The sequence below is a fragment of the Callithrix jacchus genome, chromosome 6 (assembly GCF_049354715.1).
Source record: "Callithrix jacchus isolate 240 chromosome 6, calJac240_pri, whole genome shotgun sequence".
NCBI classification, from domain to species: domain Eukaryota; kingdom Metazoa; phylum Chordata; class Mammalia; order Primates; family Cebidae; genus Callithrix; species Callithrix jacchus.
The window spans coordinates 66922395-66940882 of NC_133507.1; the positions used below are offsets into that span (position 1 = coordinate 66922395).

General features: G+C 35.1%; 2 protein-coding genes across 7 annotated transcripts in view; both read left to right on the forward strand.

Moving 5' to 3' along the window:
* Window positions 1-18488, forward strand: part of KCNH7 (potassium voltage-gated channel subfamily H member 7) — a 508532-nt gene that overhangs the window by 99295 nt on the left and 390749 nt on the right. The window lies entirely within an intron of this gene.
* Window positions 15455-15948, forward strand: LOC108592192 (DNA-directed RNA polymerases I, II, and III subunit RPABC4). Its single transcript, XM_017973434.4, has one exon. It carries the CDS (start codon window positions 15497-15499, stop codon window positions 15671-15673), a length of 177 nt encoding a protein of 58 aa, XP_017828923.2. The 5' UTR covers window positions 15455-15496; the 3' UTR covers window positions 15674-15948.

Sequence of the window (18488 nt, forward strand, 5' to 3'; positions counted from 1 at the left end):
GAGGTTCACCTGATGACTGGGCCCCATGGAGGACCTGGATCAACATATTCCAGTGGTCAGCAACAGTTCAGCATAGTTCCCACTGTGTGGTTACAGTAGCAGTTAATAGAGGTACAAAACTAGCTGCTTAAAAAAAACTAGCAGGTAGTTCTCTGTTTTTGCCCCAGTGATAAGGCAAAAACAGAGAACATTAGACTGGGGTGGCTGACAAACTGTCAGATGAGGTATCTAAGAATCCATGGTGACAACAGTCAGAAATGAGGGTGGACTGCTGACATCAGAAATAACTTCAGCTGGGAAGTGGTCCTTGGCCATTTAGCAGGTATTTGAAGCATGGTGTTCCTAGCCCTCAAGATTAGGGTGAATGTAGTAAGAAGGAAACTTAGAGCCAAGAGCAGAGCAGATATACAAGGGAGGTTTTGAGAAGAGTCATTGAAAATGGGCATCAAGGTAGAAGCTTATTTATAAGAGACGGGGTACACAGGGGGTGTCTGAGGCTCCCAAAGAAGATGGGCATCAGTACTGCAAAGGGACCTGAATGAGAGTGGGCATGGGGAACTCAGGGGAAGTTGAGCTCCTGCACAGGTTGTGATTAGTACCCAGAAGAAGAAGCAGAGCAGGTGTGTCAGAGTGGGGATCCAGTGCAGAAGGATCATGAACTAGAAATTAGGCTGATTCTGACTTAGACTTCATGAAAATGATGCCCTGTCAATAAAAAACATACCTTGTAACAGAGTTTAGCATAGATATGGGTGGAGGCATATAGACAACTTGATTGTCAAGCTCTCAAGAGACAGATTCCAATTAAAATGTATTAAATGCTATTTTATATTTATTATTCTTTTATTTATTCTTCAAGGAGCCCACGTGAAGTAGGTGTTAGCCTAATTTTATGGATGAATCTCAATAAGAATAAGAAATTGCTTGACAGCCAGACATAGCAGAATAAAGGACATTGATTTTTTTTTTTCCTTTATGAGCATTGGTCCAATGTGCTCTATCAGCATCAACTCAGTTCCAGTGTTTCCTGTAGGCCTCTTATTTTTTGGGAAGTAGGTCAGATTAAGCAACATTCAATATGAAGCTGTACCTCCTGACTGGGTCTGAAATCCTCCGTCAGCAAGTTCTGGAGAACCCTGATTAAATGAAAACCACCGAAGTAAACTTGCCCTTTGAAAAATGTCAAATTAGGACAGTGACTATCTTAATGTACAAGGGCTTTGCTCCTCTGTGCTGAAGAACTCTGGCAGAAAGACATCTTAGAAGTCAAAAAGGAAGGTCATTAAAACCTCACTCAACAGAAATCATACACAGAGGGGGTAGAGTCCTTACAAATAAAGAGTTACAGGACATTCATGTGTATATACATAGACACATACATACAAAACATGCATCATCAGAACATGACCAATGACTTGAGTACTAGATTTTAAGGTTAGAATTTTTAAAAGAAACTTACACAGAAAGATTCTACCTTGTTGTTGCAAAAAGTAGAGCTGTTCTTTCTTCACAAATTTTTTTTTTTTTTCGAGATGGAGTCTTGCTCTGTTGCCTGCCTAGGCTGGAGTGCAGTGGCGAGATCTAGCCTCACTGCAACCTCCGCCTCCCTGTGCAAATGATACTCCTGCCTCAGACTCTGGAGTAGGTGGGATTACAGGTATATGCCACCACCAGCTGATGTTTGTATTTTTAGTAGAGACTGTGTTTCGCCATGTTAGCCAGGTGGCTCTCGAACTCCTGACCTCAAGTGTCTGCTTTTGCCTCCCAAAGTGCTGGGATTACAGGTGTGAGCCACCACACCCAGCCTTTCACAACTATTTTCAAATGCCAGGCCATATTGTCCTGTGCTTGGCCCACTTTGCCTTATCGCAAAGTGGGGACTGCAGATAATAGTGGAGAAGGCAAAATTATTTTGGACTCGGTAAAGTTTCATAGTGTGTTTGTGATTTACTTTGAACATTATTATTCTTGTCTAGTAGTCATTAATATAATTTGCCTTAAATACAATATGTGATTTAAAAGGCCTATGTTAGTCTTCATGCATGAGAGGTCTTATTTAATTCAATATATATAGCTCAAGTTCTATATTTTGTCTTGCACCAAATGACAGCAGAACCTTGACACCTTCCTCTAATACTTCTAAGAATGCTTGGAATACTGGAATATTCTCACTTTCACCTGCCTTTGTCTCCATGTCTCCTTTCCTCCTTGTGCCTCAGGTGAGCTCATCTGGCCTTGTGTTTTTGCAAGGCTACTCTCACTGTTCTGATCTATGAGCATGAACAGGGTCTTCTCTGAACCCATTAGCAGCTGTTCCTCTTAGATCTTATAAGTCCTTACTGCTCTTGGCTCATATATCACTCAAGGCAGAAAAAGCCAAATCATACAGACCAAGAACATCAGTAGCCCCAGGGGTGTTTGGAACTACCCTTTCTGTAAGCAGGTGGAAATGGGCTTCATGCTTCACTGGGATATTGTACACATGGTCCTCTTAGAGTTAGGTAGAGGATCAAATTCTCAGTCTTCTCTGAGATTTTCTTTCTCTCCTAGTTAGAGTTTAGAGTGTGTTTTTTTCCAGAATCATAGTCCTTACTTTGTCTTTGTTAATTTTAGATGCCTTGATCTATGAATATAATTGGGTAGTAAAAAGAATATACTTCCCTAGTAAAGCTACTTTAGCTGCTGAATCCTCAGGGGAAAAAAAAAAAAAGGTTTTTTTTTAAGGTTTAATTAGTAGTCCTTGGGCAGAACCACAATAAAGATAACCGCATAATCTTACAGAAGCAGCCTTACAGTGTACTGCTTGATGCTCTCTACCCTCCTCTGATTAACCACTACAGTCCAACATCCATTTGTCCTTCTGTGACTTTGGTTACCTCATAAATTACAGCAATTCCTTTTATTAGAAGGCATCACATCACCTATAATAGGTGAATGAATGAGGAATCATTTACCTTTGTGGTAATTTCTAATCAGCAACATCATTCTCAATCTATAATCATTCACCTTTGCTTTATAAAAGAAAATCATCTTCAGTCATTTCTTATACAAAACACTCTTCCTTAAAAGCCTCTATTTTGATGTAATCATATCTGATGGGAACCACAAAGGCATCAACATCCATAGGTTCCCAGAATTTTGGTGTTCCTATGTAATGAGTGAAAAATTTAGAGTTTTTAAAATCATACATGCTAAAACATAACTTTAATTTCTGTTGTTTTTCTATAATCACGTTTAATTTTGATTAAGGGATTCCATTCAATTAAAAAAGCAAGTCTTTGTATGAAAGGTTTTCTTAGTTGAACCAGGATTTTTAGTCAGTGTGGTGATCCTTCTCTTCTCCTTGCAGGTTTGCCAGTGAACTAAGGGAGAAAGAACTAGTCCTGAATCCTTACCTCCTGACTAGGTTGGCATCATTTAACGGGAAGAGCATGCACTGATTTTTTTTTATTTTATGTATTATTATTTGTCATCAACATCAGTTCTTCCAGACATTAGCTAAAATGTCCATTCCATTCATGGTCAAGTCATTGGTCCATACAAGTACCTCAGCATTCGATTATTCTGATCATGAGGCTCTGCTGGCCTTCTCTTAGCTAACTCCAAGCCCTTCTCAAGTAATATATTATAATATGTAAAATTGTCACAGCTTGACAGGCTGTTCTTGCCCATTGCTCAGAAAAGCCAATGCACTGAAAACAGCAAGTATTGTAGCAAAGAAAGAGTTTAATAATTGCATGACCAGCCAAGTGAAGGATAAGAGGTATTTCTCAAATCTGCCTCTTGAAGAATTTGAAGGTTAGGGCTTTTAAGGGTAATTTGGTGAGCAGAGGCTGAGGAACTGGGGAACTAAAGCAATCAACTGGGGATGAAATCACAGAAGTGTCTAAATTTTCTTAGCAGAGTTCAAGTCAGTTCCCAGGAGGAGGCTTCAGGACAAGGTAGAAGGATTACCAAAATGCTAAATCTGAAAAATATCTCAAAGACCAGTTCTTTATGATTTGCAATAGTGACATTATCTACAGGAGTAGTTGGGAAAGTTATAAATCTTGTCACTTCTGGTTATGTGACTCTGGGGCAATAAGCAACTTATAGAAAAACAAGCAAAGCAATGGAAGGTTATTTTTTAATTGTGCTTATTCTTTTTATTATTATTGTATTTTAGGTTTTGGGGTACATGTGAAGAACATGCAAGATAGTTGCATAGGTACCCACATGGCAGTGTGATTTGCTGCCTTCCTCCCCTTCACCCATATCTGGTATTTCTCCCCATGCTCTCTCTTCAACATCCCTCCCCGCTATCCCCCCCATTACCCTCAATAGATCCCAGTGTGTAGTGCTCCACTCCCTGTATCCATGTGTTTTCATTGTTCATCACCTACCTATGAGTGAGAACATGCAGTATTTCATTTTCTGTTCTTGTGTCAGTTTGCTGAGAATGATGTTCTCCAGGTTCATCCATGTCCCTACAAAGGACACGAACTCATCATTTTTGATTGCTGCATAATATTCCATGGTATATATGTGCCACATTTTCCCAGTCCAGTCTATCATCAATGGGCATTTGGGTTGGTTCCAGGTCTTTGCTATTGTAAACAGTGCTGCAATGAACATTTGTGTGCATGTGTCCTTATAGTAGAACGATTTATAATACTTTGGATATACACCCAATAATGGGATTGCTGGGTCAAATGGAATTTCTATTTCTTGGTCCTTGAGGAATTGCCAAACTATCTTCCACAATGGTTGAACTAATTTACACTCCCACCAGCAGTGTAAAAGTGTTCCTATTTCTCCACATCCTCTCCAACATCTGCTATCTCCAGATTTTTAAATGATCGCCATTCTAACTGGCGTGAGATGGTATCTCAATGTAGTTTTGATTTGCATTTCTCTGATGACCAGTGATGATGAGCATTTTTTCATATGTTTGTTGGCCTCATATATGTCTTCTTTTGTAAAGTATCTCTTCATATCCTTTGCCCATTTTTGAATGGGCTTGTTTGTTTTTTCCTTGTAAATCTGTTTTAGTTCTTTGTAAATTCTGGATATCAGCCCTTTGTCAGACGGGTAAACTGCAAAGATTTTTCCCATTCTGTTGGTTGCTGATTTACTCTAATAACTGTTTCTTTTGCCGTGCAGAAGCTGTGTAGTTTGATTAGATACCATTTGTCTTTTTTGGCTTTTGTTGCCAATGCTTTTGGTATTTTGGTCATGAAGTCCTTGCCTACTCCTTTGTCCTGAATGGTTTTGCCTAGATTTTCTTCTATGGTTTTTATGGTGTTAGATCTCTATACTACAAGGCCACAGTAATCATAACAGCATGGTACTGGTACCAAAACAGATATATAGACCAATGGAACAGAACAGAAGCATCGGAGGCAACACAACATATCTACAACCATACAATCTTTGATAAACCTGACAAAAACAAGCAATGGGGAAAGGATTCTCTGTTTAATAAATGGTGTTGGGAAAACTGGCTAGCCATGTGCAGAAAGCAGAAGCTGGACCCCTTCCTGACACCTTACACTAAAATTAACTCCAGAGGGATTGAAGACTTAAACATAAGACCTAACACCTTAAAAGCTATGCTTATTCTTTAGCAGGATTCAATCTCCTATTATGATTTTAACCTTGTCATGTGAATGTGGCTTCACTTTCCAAACAAGAAGAGGGTTCAATTTTGGCTTCACTCTCCAAACAAGGAGAGGGTTCAATTATCCTTGCTTCAGAATTTAACTGTGAAGTGAATTCCTCTCATAGTTTTCTTGGCCTTCATACGAGAATAAAGAAAAACCAATTCAGCTTCTGAGATTAGAAGCAAGATGGAGTCAGTCATGTTAGATTTCTCTCATTACTTATAATTCTCCAAAGGCAGTTTCAAAGTGATTGGTGAGCACTGTCTCTTGCATGTCTAGACATGTTACAATCATTGCTTACTATTTCACATCCTGTGAAACTTACTGTAAGTTTTGTCATGTCCCAGGGAGGAAGGAACAGGTTCTGCTGCCTTTTAGATCACCTGACCACTAGGCTTGGATAGAAGGCAGAATAAGAAACAGGGTTTAAAATTCCTTTTCAAAGACTCCCATCAACATCTAAGTTTGTTGCTTTCATTTGTGATTCCTTTACTTTTACACCACTCTCTCCAGTCCCTATTTTCATTTGTTAAAAGGATTGGCAAGAAAGATCACTGTCAAGTAATCATAAGTTTTTCTATGACTGTGCTTTATGATATAAAGTTCATGTATTGAGTACTACTGAGCTCTGGGTTTTAATGTTTAAAGCCATGGTTTTGAAATTTGAATATATATATATATATATATATATATATATATATATTCTTACATGATCTATGGCATGAGTTTGAAAAGTCCATTTTGAAACACAAATCACTCAATTTTTGTTTAAAAATCTGCCCCTTAGGCAAGGAGTGCCACAGCATCTTTCTGGGAGGAAGGGCTTTCATGTTGAAGAGAATCACGGTGGAGAAAACAAGCATATTTTTTCAAAATACATTCTGTCATAATGGGCAGGAAAAACACAATATTGACAAAAGGTGAGAATGGGCACCATGTTGCTTTAGTGCTTGCAGATGAAGACATTACATAAAATCAACATCTATGACCACTATAATTTCTCATTTAAAAACATTTGTTATAAAAACATAAAAAGGTTATGATCTAAAAACAAAGCATTGTTCTCCAAATTATTAAAATTTTTAAAGATAATATGCAATATTATAAAAAAAATGGAGCCACCACATTGTCCTATTCATAGTATTTCTCTTTGTCCTAGGAGGAACAAAAATAAATTTTATCATATGATGTCCCAGATTCATGAAGGAATTACTATCTCTACTAAAAAATGCTATCATATTATTATGTAGTGCTTTTTGAATAAGACTTTCTAGAGTCCACAGTTTAACAATGGAATAAGTTAAATTAAAAAAAAGAAGAAGAACCTAAGCTCTGAACCAAGAACTGTATCTGTTCAAACTATAGACACTACCAATTATTTACATTTCTAAGCCTCAATTTAGTTATTTGAAAACTGGTAAAAGCAGTAACTATGCATTTCAGTAATGCTGGTGGTTTAAATGAGGTAAAGTATAAAAAATACCTGGCACATGGTGAGACTTCACTTAATATTAATTTACATTCATTTCACTCTAGATGACAAACTAAATAATATTTATATCATTTTATATAATGAGTGGATATTTCTATCTTATTCTATTCACTTCTTTCTTCAGAAATGTCAGATTCAGATCACTGGATCAAATGCTTCTTTATTTTTAGGCAGGCAGGGGATTGCTGCTGATGTTTGACAAAATAAAATGACTAGAGGAGCTGAAAGGATGCATGGGTTATCTTAGGCTAAGTTCTGCTGTGATGGAAAATGATACCAAAGTCTCAGAGGCTCACAATAACAATCACTTATTTTGGCTCATGCTACATGCACATCATGAGTCTGTTTTAACTCTTCTCTGTATCATCTTTGTTCTGAGAATAGACTAAAAGATCATCCCCCATCTGGGGAAATCCTGATCCCTTGGCTGAGGGAAAAATACAGAAGACAGAGCCACATGATGGTTCCTACAGTTTCTGCTCGTTAAAAGTGGTGTATGTCCCAGTTCATTGGCCAAAGCAAACTACATGGCCAAGCTGGATGTCAATGATTTGGGCAGAAACAATCCTGCAATAGAGAGGGGTTTAACAAATATTTTGAACAATAATGTAATCTACATGGGAAAAAGTAATGAGTTTAAAGAAGGTAAGATATAGACAATAGAGAATCTGGGAATGATCCACAGCTAATGACTCAGCTCTAGTTAATTTGCTTCCACACAACACTGGAAAGCACCAAAGCTGTATTTTCAAAGAAGCCGGGAGCTGATGATGGTCAATTCATAGCTCCTAGAGCCAAGCTCACCTCCTGGAAGGTCCTGGCTCCAGACCTCTAATATCATGTAAGAATATACCAGGACTGAAAGGAAGGGACTCCCACTGTTGCTAAATATGCCAAATTTTTGAGACAAGCCATAAATCTGGAATATTAAATAAAATCTTTATATTTTCCAATATCATCAATAAATTCAAGTATTTTAAAATGAAGTGCCAGATTAACAAAACATTGTTTCAGGTCAGGCAAAATCTGGTTCACTGACCACAGTTTCTGAATAATGATGGAGGTGTGGAGAGAGGTACCCACACTTTCCTGAGTCAGCAACTTACAAGAGGGAGAAATTTTTATCTCTATCAGGCATAACAGAAGTATCAGAAACTTGTAAAGGGATACTGCCCACTTCTCATCATGCTATTCAAACCTCACAGTAATGCCTTGAAGCAGAAATTAGCAATTATAATTCTACTATTACAAATGAGGATATTGAGGTTCAAAGAAGCAGTGACCCTGGTGATGTGAGTGCACCTTATAATTGAAAACGCAGACCATAGGATTCCCAATTCTACTGTCCTTCCATTGTTCCTTGCCTTCAGGTTAGTTCTGCCTACCAGATCCCTAATATGTAACTTTTAAAACACTCTATCTTTAACTGGTAACTGGTTAAATGTGAAGTGCTCCATATCCTCATGAACATACTTACTCTAGGGTAACATATTCTTTGAAGAAAGATATCAAAGAATAAAATATCTATATATTGGGTATGTGCTTAACTTACTTTCAGGTTCCTTTTTCTATATAAAACCTTTTGGTTTCACAGGTCCTTGATCATTGGTGACATTCTCTTTCACAGTCTGCATCAGAGGCTGTCACATCATGAGTTGAATGTTCCCTTAACTACTAATATCAGCTCAGGAGACATCTTGCTACAGAAAAGGGAAAAGAACATCTCCATCCTCTTCACACATGGTCCCTCTAAATGGTCCTAGAATCTGCCCACTGCCAGTGCATCTTGCTCCCTACACTACCACGGGGTAGTGAAGTCCCTATGGCTGCAGGGGAGAGCAAGGTATCCCCAGACAGTCCCCTCAACATCTACCTAGTGGCTATAGCTACTTACTGTTAGCTTACTTTGCCATTTAGTTGAAAACTCAAATGCCTTGTTTCCACCAACTTTATCTGCTAGGGGTCAACAGTGCAAGTTTCTAAGCCCACAGCTTTCTTCTTATATTTATATCTTTGTAATTAATATTTCAAACATAGAAAGTAATATAATTGAAATCTTTATACATACCATCCAGCTTTGCTCAATTTAACTTTTGCTGCAATTATTTCAGTTTTCTAAAAATACATTCTTTAATTGTATTTCCCTGCCCTTTATAACCTTATAACCACTTCAGAAGTAACCTGCAACACTAAATTTGGTATATATCATTTTCATAAATATTTATATGCTTTCATTCATAGCAGATATACATAAAAATAAGGCATCACATTCCACATTTTCTAAAATATTATAAAATGGCTACTTTCTGCACAGTTTACTTTTCAATCACTATTTATTTACCCAAATTGATACCTGTAGCATAAGTTTATTTCTTTCAATTACTGTATAGAAGTCAATAGAATAAATATCCAAGGATTGCTTTATCAACATTCTGTTTACAGGTATTTAGGTTTTCTTTTTTATCTTTTAATTTTCTTTTAGTTCAATATTGCAAACAAAGTTATAAAAGCAGTTTCTTACGTACATGTGCAAAAATTTTTTAGTGTCTATAAAATAGAAGTGGAATTGCTATACTATAAATTTTACTAAATATTGCCAAATTACTCTCAGAAGGAGTGCTACAGATTTACTGTTTTCACTTACTGGTTATAAAATCACATATTGCTTCACGGCTTCAGGAATACTTGTTAGTATCATAGGTGTACAATTATATGTCATTAGTGAGTTGGAACATCTTTTTGTGTTTATTTGAAATTTGAATTTCCTCTTTTGTAAATTGTTTATTCATATATTTGCCTTTTAGAATTTAGGGAAAGTTGTCTCTTTTACTGATTTCTAAGAGTTGTGTGTGTGTGTGTGTGTGTGTGTGTGTATTATATGCAGGTCATGAATCCTTTAAGAGTCAAAATTCATTGCAGAAAGTCTTCTCGGCTCTGACTTTATTTTTTCCATGTTGCTTATGAAATTTTTGTCTTTTTCTGATAGAGATGTTTCTACTGTTGTCAGTTTTCCCCAATTGTTTCTCTTACATTTTGTATTTCATTTAAGACATACTTTTGCTCTGATAAAATAAAATTTTTTTTCTCTTATATTTTGTTATTCATTTTAATTTTCATATTGGGTCTATAATTCACTGCAATTCAATTTTTTGTATAGTGTAAGGATAGAACCAATATTAGTTTAGCTTACCTTCCTGGCTTTTTGTTTTCTTTCTGCTTTCCTTTCTTCTTTGTTTTGATAACCAGTTGTTTCGGTACGTTTAATTTTGTTGAAGATGTTTTCATCCATGTTCATGAATGATACTGGAACATATTTTCCTTTTTCTCGCTGATGTTGTGTTTTATATCAGGTTTATAAGAGAATGGTTAGATGAATCAGTGAGTTTCTTGATTTAAAGTGTCTGCCATGCTTTATGTAAGACTGGTAGAAATTGCCTATCATCCCAAATGAGCATTATTGGCCAATTTCGGAAGAAGATTTGGAGAGGAGCAGTTTTTAACCTATTACTTTTGTTGTCTTAATTGTCATTTGTTGTTCAGGTTTTTAATCCATTTTATTGCTAGTAAGATTAAAATATTAATGTAGAAATTTATTAATAGTATCCTTTAATGATTTATTAAATTGCTTGTCATTAGCTTTGAGCCTTTCACTTCTAATAGTATTTGTGCATTTCCTAGTTTTGTTGATTCCCCATTTAGGAAATACAATTTTATAACAAAATATCTGGGTATGTAAATTTTAATCTTGCCTTGGAATTTCTTTTACTTATAAACCTGAGAACTCATGTTTCACAAGAATTCTGGGAAACTCTCAAACATAAGCATTTTTTTATGTTGACTCTTCTCCATTCTATTTGTTCTTTCTAGTATTCTGACTAGAAATATTTTGGATCCATAGTTCTTAATTTTTCATATATTCTTTCATATTTCCACCTCTTTTCATTCAACATCTTCTAGTTTTCTAATCTGGCCATGTCTAATATAATGTTTAAACCATTCTTTAATTTTTTTTCTTACTTTTATTACTGGACTATAATTTTCACCCATTGTATTTATATATTTTTAAGATGAACCTGTTCAGATTAACTTGCTAATCACATCATGAGTCGAATGTGATTCTACTCTTATTCTAAAAGTGATATAATTAAAACTATTTATTTTATAGACTTGATTTTATTGCTAAATAGTAAAAACATATGATCATCCCAGGAAATGCAGAAAAAAATTTTGACAAAATAATCACACACCCACCATAAAAAAACAATCAATATAACAGTAACGATATGAGTAGAAAACTGCCAATAAAACATTATTTTCTCAAACTTTAGGGCACCTTAAAATATAGCTTATTAATAACATAATACTTTATGAGGAAAGACTGAATACTTACCCCAAAATGAAAATAAAGCAAGAATATCCACTCTTATTACTTATAGTTAACATTTTACTGAAGGTACTATCTAGTTTAAAAAGTATGGAAAGGAAATTAAAAAGTATACAGGTTGGAAAAAATAAGATTGTATATACAGGTGATAACGTAGTTACTAGAACTAATACACGAGGTTACCAAATCTGTTGAAACCAAGATTAATTGTCAAATATGAATTGGACTCCTTCAATTGACATTTTAGCATCAAAAATATGAAATGTTTTGGAATTAAGTTTGGCAAAATATGTGTAAAAATTGTTCACTGTAAACTACAAAGGATCAAAAGATTCAATTTTTTAGAATATCTATTCTCCTCAACTTCAGCTACAGTAGCTACAAATTCAAAATGAAAATCCCAATAGACAATTTCAAAGAAATTGACAAGCTGATTCTAAGATGTATATGGGAATACAAAAAATGTATCATAATCAAAACAACAATGGAAAAAGAAAAAAAAGAATAATAAATTGTTACAGTTAATATGTTAATAGCCAAAACCTTGAAACAGCCGAAGTGATCATCAACAAGAAAGCATGTAAACAAGCTGCTCTATATTCATAAAATAGAATACTATTTAGCTACTAAAAGGAGATAGTAATAACATGGATGAATCCCCAAAACATCCTGTTGAGGGAATAGAGGAGAAAAAATATTACTCTATGAATAATATTCAATCTTAATTTATATACATGAAATTTTTAAAAAAGTAAAATTGTGGTAACAGAAAGTACATCGGTTAATATCTGGGACTATGGGTGGAGTGAGGTGAGGAAGTTCAACTACAAAAAGATCTAAGGGAAATTGTGAGGTGATGATTTTTGTATTGATTATGGTAGAGCTTAAACCTCTGTCGTAACTGCAACAAATGGGTCAATATTATTGCATGTTAATGATAGTTTATTAACATGAATTTTTAAAAACACAAATAATTTTGTTAGCCATCTCTATTATGTTGTGCCCTGAGACAAAATATATTTTATCAAAAAATCTTAAAATGTTTTATATAAGCATATTTTATCAGTAATATTACTCACTATTGCTATTCTAAGAATTTTGTATATATACATCGTAGAAAGTATATAAGCTATTAACTTGTCCTTGGAAACCAGAAATTTTGGAGTAGATGATGGGAGAAACAGACATACATAGGTGTGTTTAAGTAAACACTCTGCAGTGCTAAATTTGAATTAAAAATATCTGTATGAATGCATTATACTTTTTATCTCTAAAGAAAAACAACTCTATTTCTCTCTACTGAAAAACAAATCCTAAAAATAAGAACTGATCCAGTAGCAGTGATAAGTACCCTCCCCAATATTTGGATTGTAGTCTCTATGTACTATTTCCTTTCAGAATGAATCAGTGTTTCCTGGGAAAATAGCTGATATCACTCAGGCCTTGGGTGCCAAACGAACCTAGAGCCCAGAATGTCGTATCAGAAAGTAAGGAAACTATTGAAGCCATTAAGAACATATCAAAAAGATACTAAAGTCAATCGAAAAGGCTTCCACACAACAAAAATGGGGCTATGTGTGCATAAAAAAAAAATAGACCAGACACAGTGGCTCACACCTGTTATCCCAGCACTTTGCATGGCCGAGGTGGGCAGATAAGTTGAGGTTAGGAATTTGAGACCAGCCTGGCCAACATGGTGAAACCCCATCTTTACTAAAAATACAAAAAATAGCCAGGTGTAGTGGCGGGCAGCCTGTAATCCCAGCTTCTCAGAAGACAGAGAGGAGAATCACTTGAACCTGAGAGGCAGAGGTTGCAGTTAGCCAAGATCATGTAACTGCACTCCAGCCTGGGAAACAGAGCAAGACTCCATTTCAAAAATGATAATAATAACCTCCAAGATTGAAACCCTTAAAATATGTATATAGCTTTATAATACATACAAAAAATTTATTGTTATTCTTCAAGGAAATCAGCTCATTATTTTTTAAATGGCAAGTAAAGGGTAATAAACACTTACCCTATTTGGTATCTGAGGATACAGTCATCAAAATTCAAACTGCAGAAAACACTACAGAATGAATGACCCTGTTATATGTATATATATATACACATATATACATACACACACATATATATACATATAACACGGTATATATACATATATATACATATAACAGGGTACATACATATATATATACATACACACATATATATATACACACACACACATATATACATTTATATATATATATATGAAAAACAGAGGGAGGCTAAGTGTATCGATCAAAATTAAAGATGAAAATTTATAGGTAAAATCTATAGATCAAATAGAAAAGGTATATACCTACTAAATGCAATGAGTGGACTAGCATCTCAATTCAAACAGTTTTCTTTTTTTAAATTAGAGACATTTTTACATTTATTGGCAAAGTTTTAAAAGCTTGGTAGTAGAATTGCAACTATGCATTTGTTTTAAAAGAAAATAACATTTTAGAAATACATGCTGAAATATGTGCAGATGAAGTGATATGGTATCTGGAATTTGCTACGAAAAATCTGATGCATTGGGGAAGCAGGTAAGGGTGAAAATGAAACGTTATCCATGAGTTGATAATTACATAAGCTGAATGTTTGCTATGTGGGGTAGTTTTACTCTATTTTTTTCTTATTGTGAATAGATTCTAAGTTTTCCGTGATAAAAAATGTTTCAAAATGTCCCTCTGGGCAAAATCACTCGTCCTTTATATACACAGTGTAAAAGGAAACAGACAAGACCTACATGAGAGTGATTAAAGAAACAAAACAAAATAAAACAAAAGCTTGCCTTCTCCCTTTTGATGGCCTTGTTCATGAATAACTTCCCAGTACTTCTTTTATTCTAGTATACAGAGAAGAGACTGAGTAAGATAAGATAATTAAACTTCAGATAATATAGAGTATCTTTGGTAAAAAGAATTCATGAAAGTTGTATGAACATATTCTGAATGTATCTTCTAGAATGTTTGCAGTTACCCTATAATTAAAGATTTTTGGTTATAATTATGTATTTTATAAGAGAAATACTTCCCTAAAGGATATTCACTATAAAATATAAGCAAAGTTAGCTGGGCATGGTGGCACGTACCTGTAATCCCAGCTACTCAGGAGGCTGAGGCAGGAGAATTGCCTGAACCCAGGAGACGGAGGTTGCAGTGAGCTGAGATCACGCCATTGTGCTCCAGCCTGGGTAACAAGAGCGAAACTCTGTCTCAAAAAAAAAAAAAAATTATATATATATATATATATATATATATATATATATATATATATATATATAATGTATCTTTTTACAATTTAAACATAATAAGGAAAAAAATTACGGAAGACTTTTTTTATGAATGTGATATTATTTATACTGTCTATTCAACTTTTACAATAGAATATGGTTAATTACATAGAATCAGAGTGAATATAAAGCATAGAAATAAGTTTTACAAATAACAAATTTGTGTTTGCATTATTTGAGTTCAAAGTAGTAACTAAATCTTATATTATCCAAAACATTTGAAATAATCTTCCTTGAATCTAAATACAATCAAATTGAGAAAAACACAGTCATAGCTAAAATTTGGTTTATGAACTTTCTTTTTCAAATGACAGAAATTTTCATCAGCAAGCCATTGGCTGATGTGACCTTAGGTTTTCAGAAGACATTACAAAAATAAAACACACATCAGTGAGTCATGAGAAAAAGTGTTTTTCAGGGTTACTGCATATGATTTAAGGAAGTAACCCTTTCCTTTGATGCAGTAAGTTGCTATAATATCTATTTGACTACACAGTAGTCTCCTCTTAGCCATGGTTTTCTTTTCTATGGCTTCAGTTATCCATAGTCAACCATGGTTTGAAAATAGGTGTGTATGGTACAGTACAAGATATTTTGTGTGAGATTGTGTTTGGAAATGCGGAGAAACTTTCCCGTGTTGCGGGCTAACAATGGACACTCAGAAGGATGTTCAACCTCCAAAGCAGCAACCAATGATATATATCTGTGGAGAATGTCACACAGAAAATGAAATAAAATCTAGGGATCCAATCAGATGCAGAGAATGTAGATACAGAATAATGTACAAGAAAAGGACTAAAAGATTGGTCGTTTTTGATGCTCGATGAAACCTGGGAATTCAGAGGAATGTCTTCACTTATACTTAGATTTGCTCTCTCAATGTTTTTAATTGTTGTATAGCTTTCGATTTTGCATACAGTAGTTTCCCCTTATCTTCAGGGGATGCATCCCAAGGCCCCCAGTGGACTCCTGAAACCTCAGATAGTACCAAACCTTTATACACCTTTTTTCTATATATACACACCGATGATAAAGTGTAATGTATAAATTAGGCATAACAAGAGATTAATAAAATAGAACAATGATAACATACTGTAATAAAGTTACATGAATGTGGTTGGTCTCTGTTGCTCTCAAAATACCTTCTTATACAGTGTACGGTGCTCACCTATTTTCGAATGTAGTTGACTACAGGTAACTGAAACCACAGAAAGGAAACTTGGAATGAGTGAGGCACTGCTGTACTTAGGAATACAACTATATATATATGATTTTATTTTTAAGACCAATTGTATTTACTACTATTTTGTATAAAGCAATTTTTTGTTCCATTACACGGCTTTTTGTTTTACTCTATATGTAATCTGACACACAATTAAGGGTAAAGTTGCTTACCTGAATCAAACTTTTAATGAAAACCTAGAATCATCTGCAGTGCTTGTTAAAAATGCAAGTTTCTAGAACCCTTTGAAGTTCTGATTAAATAAATTTATTGGAAACCAAAAAAAAAGATATTTTGTGAGAGAGAGATCACATTTCTATAACTTTTATTACAGTATATTCTTATGATTGTTCTATTTTATTAGTTATTAATCTTTTACTGTGCCTAATTTGTAAATTCAGCTTTATCATAGATATGTATGTATAGAAAAAAATATATAGAAAGCGTTGGTACTTTCTGTGGTTTTAGATATTCATTGGGGGGTCGCAGAACATATCCCCAGCAGATAATTGGAGGCTACTGCATTCATTGTTAATACTATGAGGTGCGCGCGCACACACACACACACACACACACAAACACACACACAGAGTAGGTTTAATTAGGTTAACAGGTCTAGCAAATTAACTGTCATCCTAAATGGAAAAGATATTGGACAGGTTGAAGTTATCATACTTCAGTATTACCTGTTACACCAAAGTTGTTGTTTTGCTCTAACTCCTTTTCCAATTTAATAACATAAACTACAGGTATTAGAAAATTTTTCATTATAAATTTTTCAACCAATAATTTCACTGTCAAATTTATCTTTCCAGGAAAATATAACAATAACCAATATTTGAAACTGTATAGATAGTCCTTAGTTATGATTGTAGCCTACATAGTTCTGGCCCCAAAAGTAAGGCCTCAATGTGCTTTTGTATACTCTATACTTTTTTTTTTCTTTTTTTTTTTTTAATTTTTTATTGGATTATAGGTTTTGGGGTACATGAGCAGAGCATGCAAGACAGTTGCGTAGGTACACACATGGCAGTGTGCTTTGCTTTTCTTCTCCCCTTCACCCACATTTGGCATTTCTCCCCAGGCTATCCCTCCCCACCTCCCCCTCCCACTGGCCCTCCCGTTTTCCCCCCAATAGACCCCAGTGTTTAGTACTCCCCTTTCTGTGTCCATGTGTTCTCATTTTTCATCACCCACCTATGAGTGAGAATATGCGGTGTTTCATTTTCTGTTCTTGTGTCAGTTTGCTGAGGATAATGTTCTCCAGATTCATCCATGTCCCTACAAACGACACAAACTCATCATTTCTGATTGCTGCATAATATTCCATGGTGTATATGTGCCACATTTTTCCAATCCAGTCTATTATCAATGGGCATTTGGGTTGATTCCAGGTCTTTGCTATTGTAAACAGTGCTGCAATGAACATTCGTGTACATGTGTCCTTATAGTAGAACGATTTATAGTCTTTTGGATATATACCCAGTAATGGGATTGCTGGGTCAAATGGAATTTCTATTTCTAAGGCCTTGAGGAATTGCCACACTGTCTTCCACAATGGATGAACTAATTTACACTCCCACCAACAGTGTAAAAGTGTTCCTTTTTCTCCACATCCTCTCCAGCATCTGTTGTCTCCAGATTTTTTAATGATCGCCATTCTAACTGGCGTGAGATGGTATCTCAATGTGGTTTTGATTTGCATCTCTCTTATGACCAGTGACGATGAGCATTTTTTCATATGATTGTTGGCCTCATATATGTCTTCTTTCATAAAGTATCTGTTCATATCCTTTGCCCACTTTTGAATGGGCTTGTTTGTTTTTTTCCTGTAAATCTGCTTGAGTTGTTTGTAAATTCTGGATATCAGCCCTTTGTCAGATGGGTAGACTGCGAAAATTTTTTCCCATTCTGTTGGTTGCCGATCCACTCTAGTGACTGTTTCTTTTGCCGTGCAGAAGCTGTGGAGTTTCATTAGGTCCCATTTGTCTATTTTGGCTTTTGTTGCCAATGCTTTTGGTGTTTTTGTCATGAAGTCCTTGCCTACTCCTATGTCCTGGATAGTTTTGCCTAGATTTCCTTCTAGGGTTTTTATGGTGCCAGGTCTTATGTTTAAGTCTTTAATCCATCTGGAGTTAATTTTAGTGTAAGGTGTCAGGAAGGGGTCCAGTTTCTGCTTTCTGCACATGGCTAGCCAGTTTTCCCAACACCATTTGTTAAACAGGGAATCCTTGCCCCATTGCTTGTTTTTGTCAGGTTTATCAAAGATTGTATAATTGTATGTATGTTGTGTTGCCTCCGGTGCCTCTGTTTTGTTCCATTGGTCTATATCTCTGTTTTGGTACCAGTATCATGCTGTTTTGATTACTGTAGCCTTGTAGTATAGTTTGAAATCTGGTAGTGTGATGCCCCCCGCTGTG

Excerpts from the sequence above, each read along its gene's own strand:
- LOC108592192 (XM_017973434.4), top strand. The coding sequence starts at position 15,497 with ATGGACACTCAGAAGGATGTTCAACCTCCAAAGCAGCAACCAATGATA.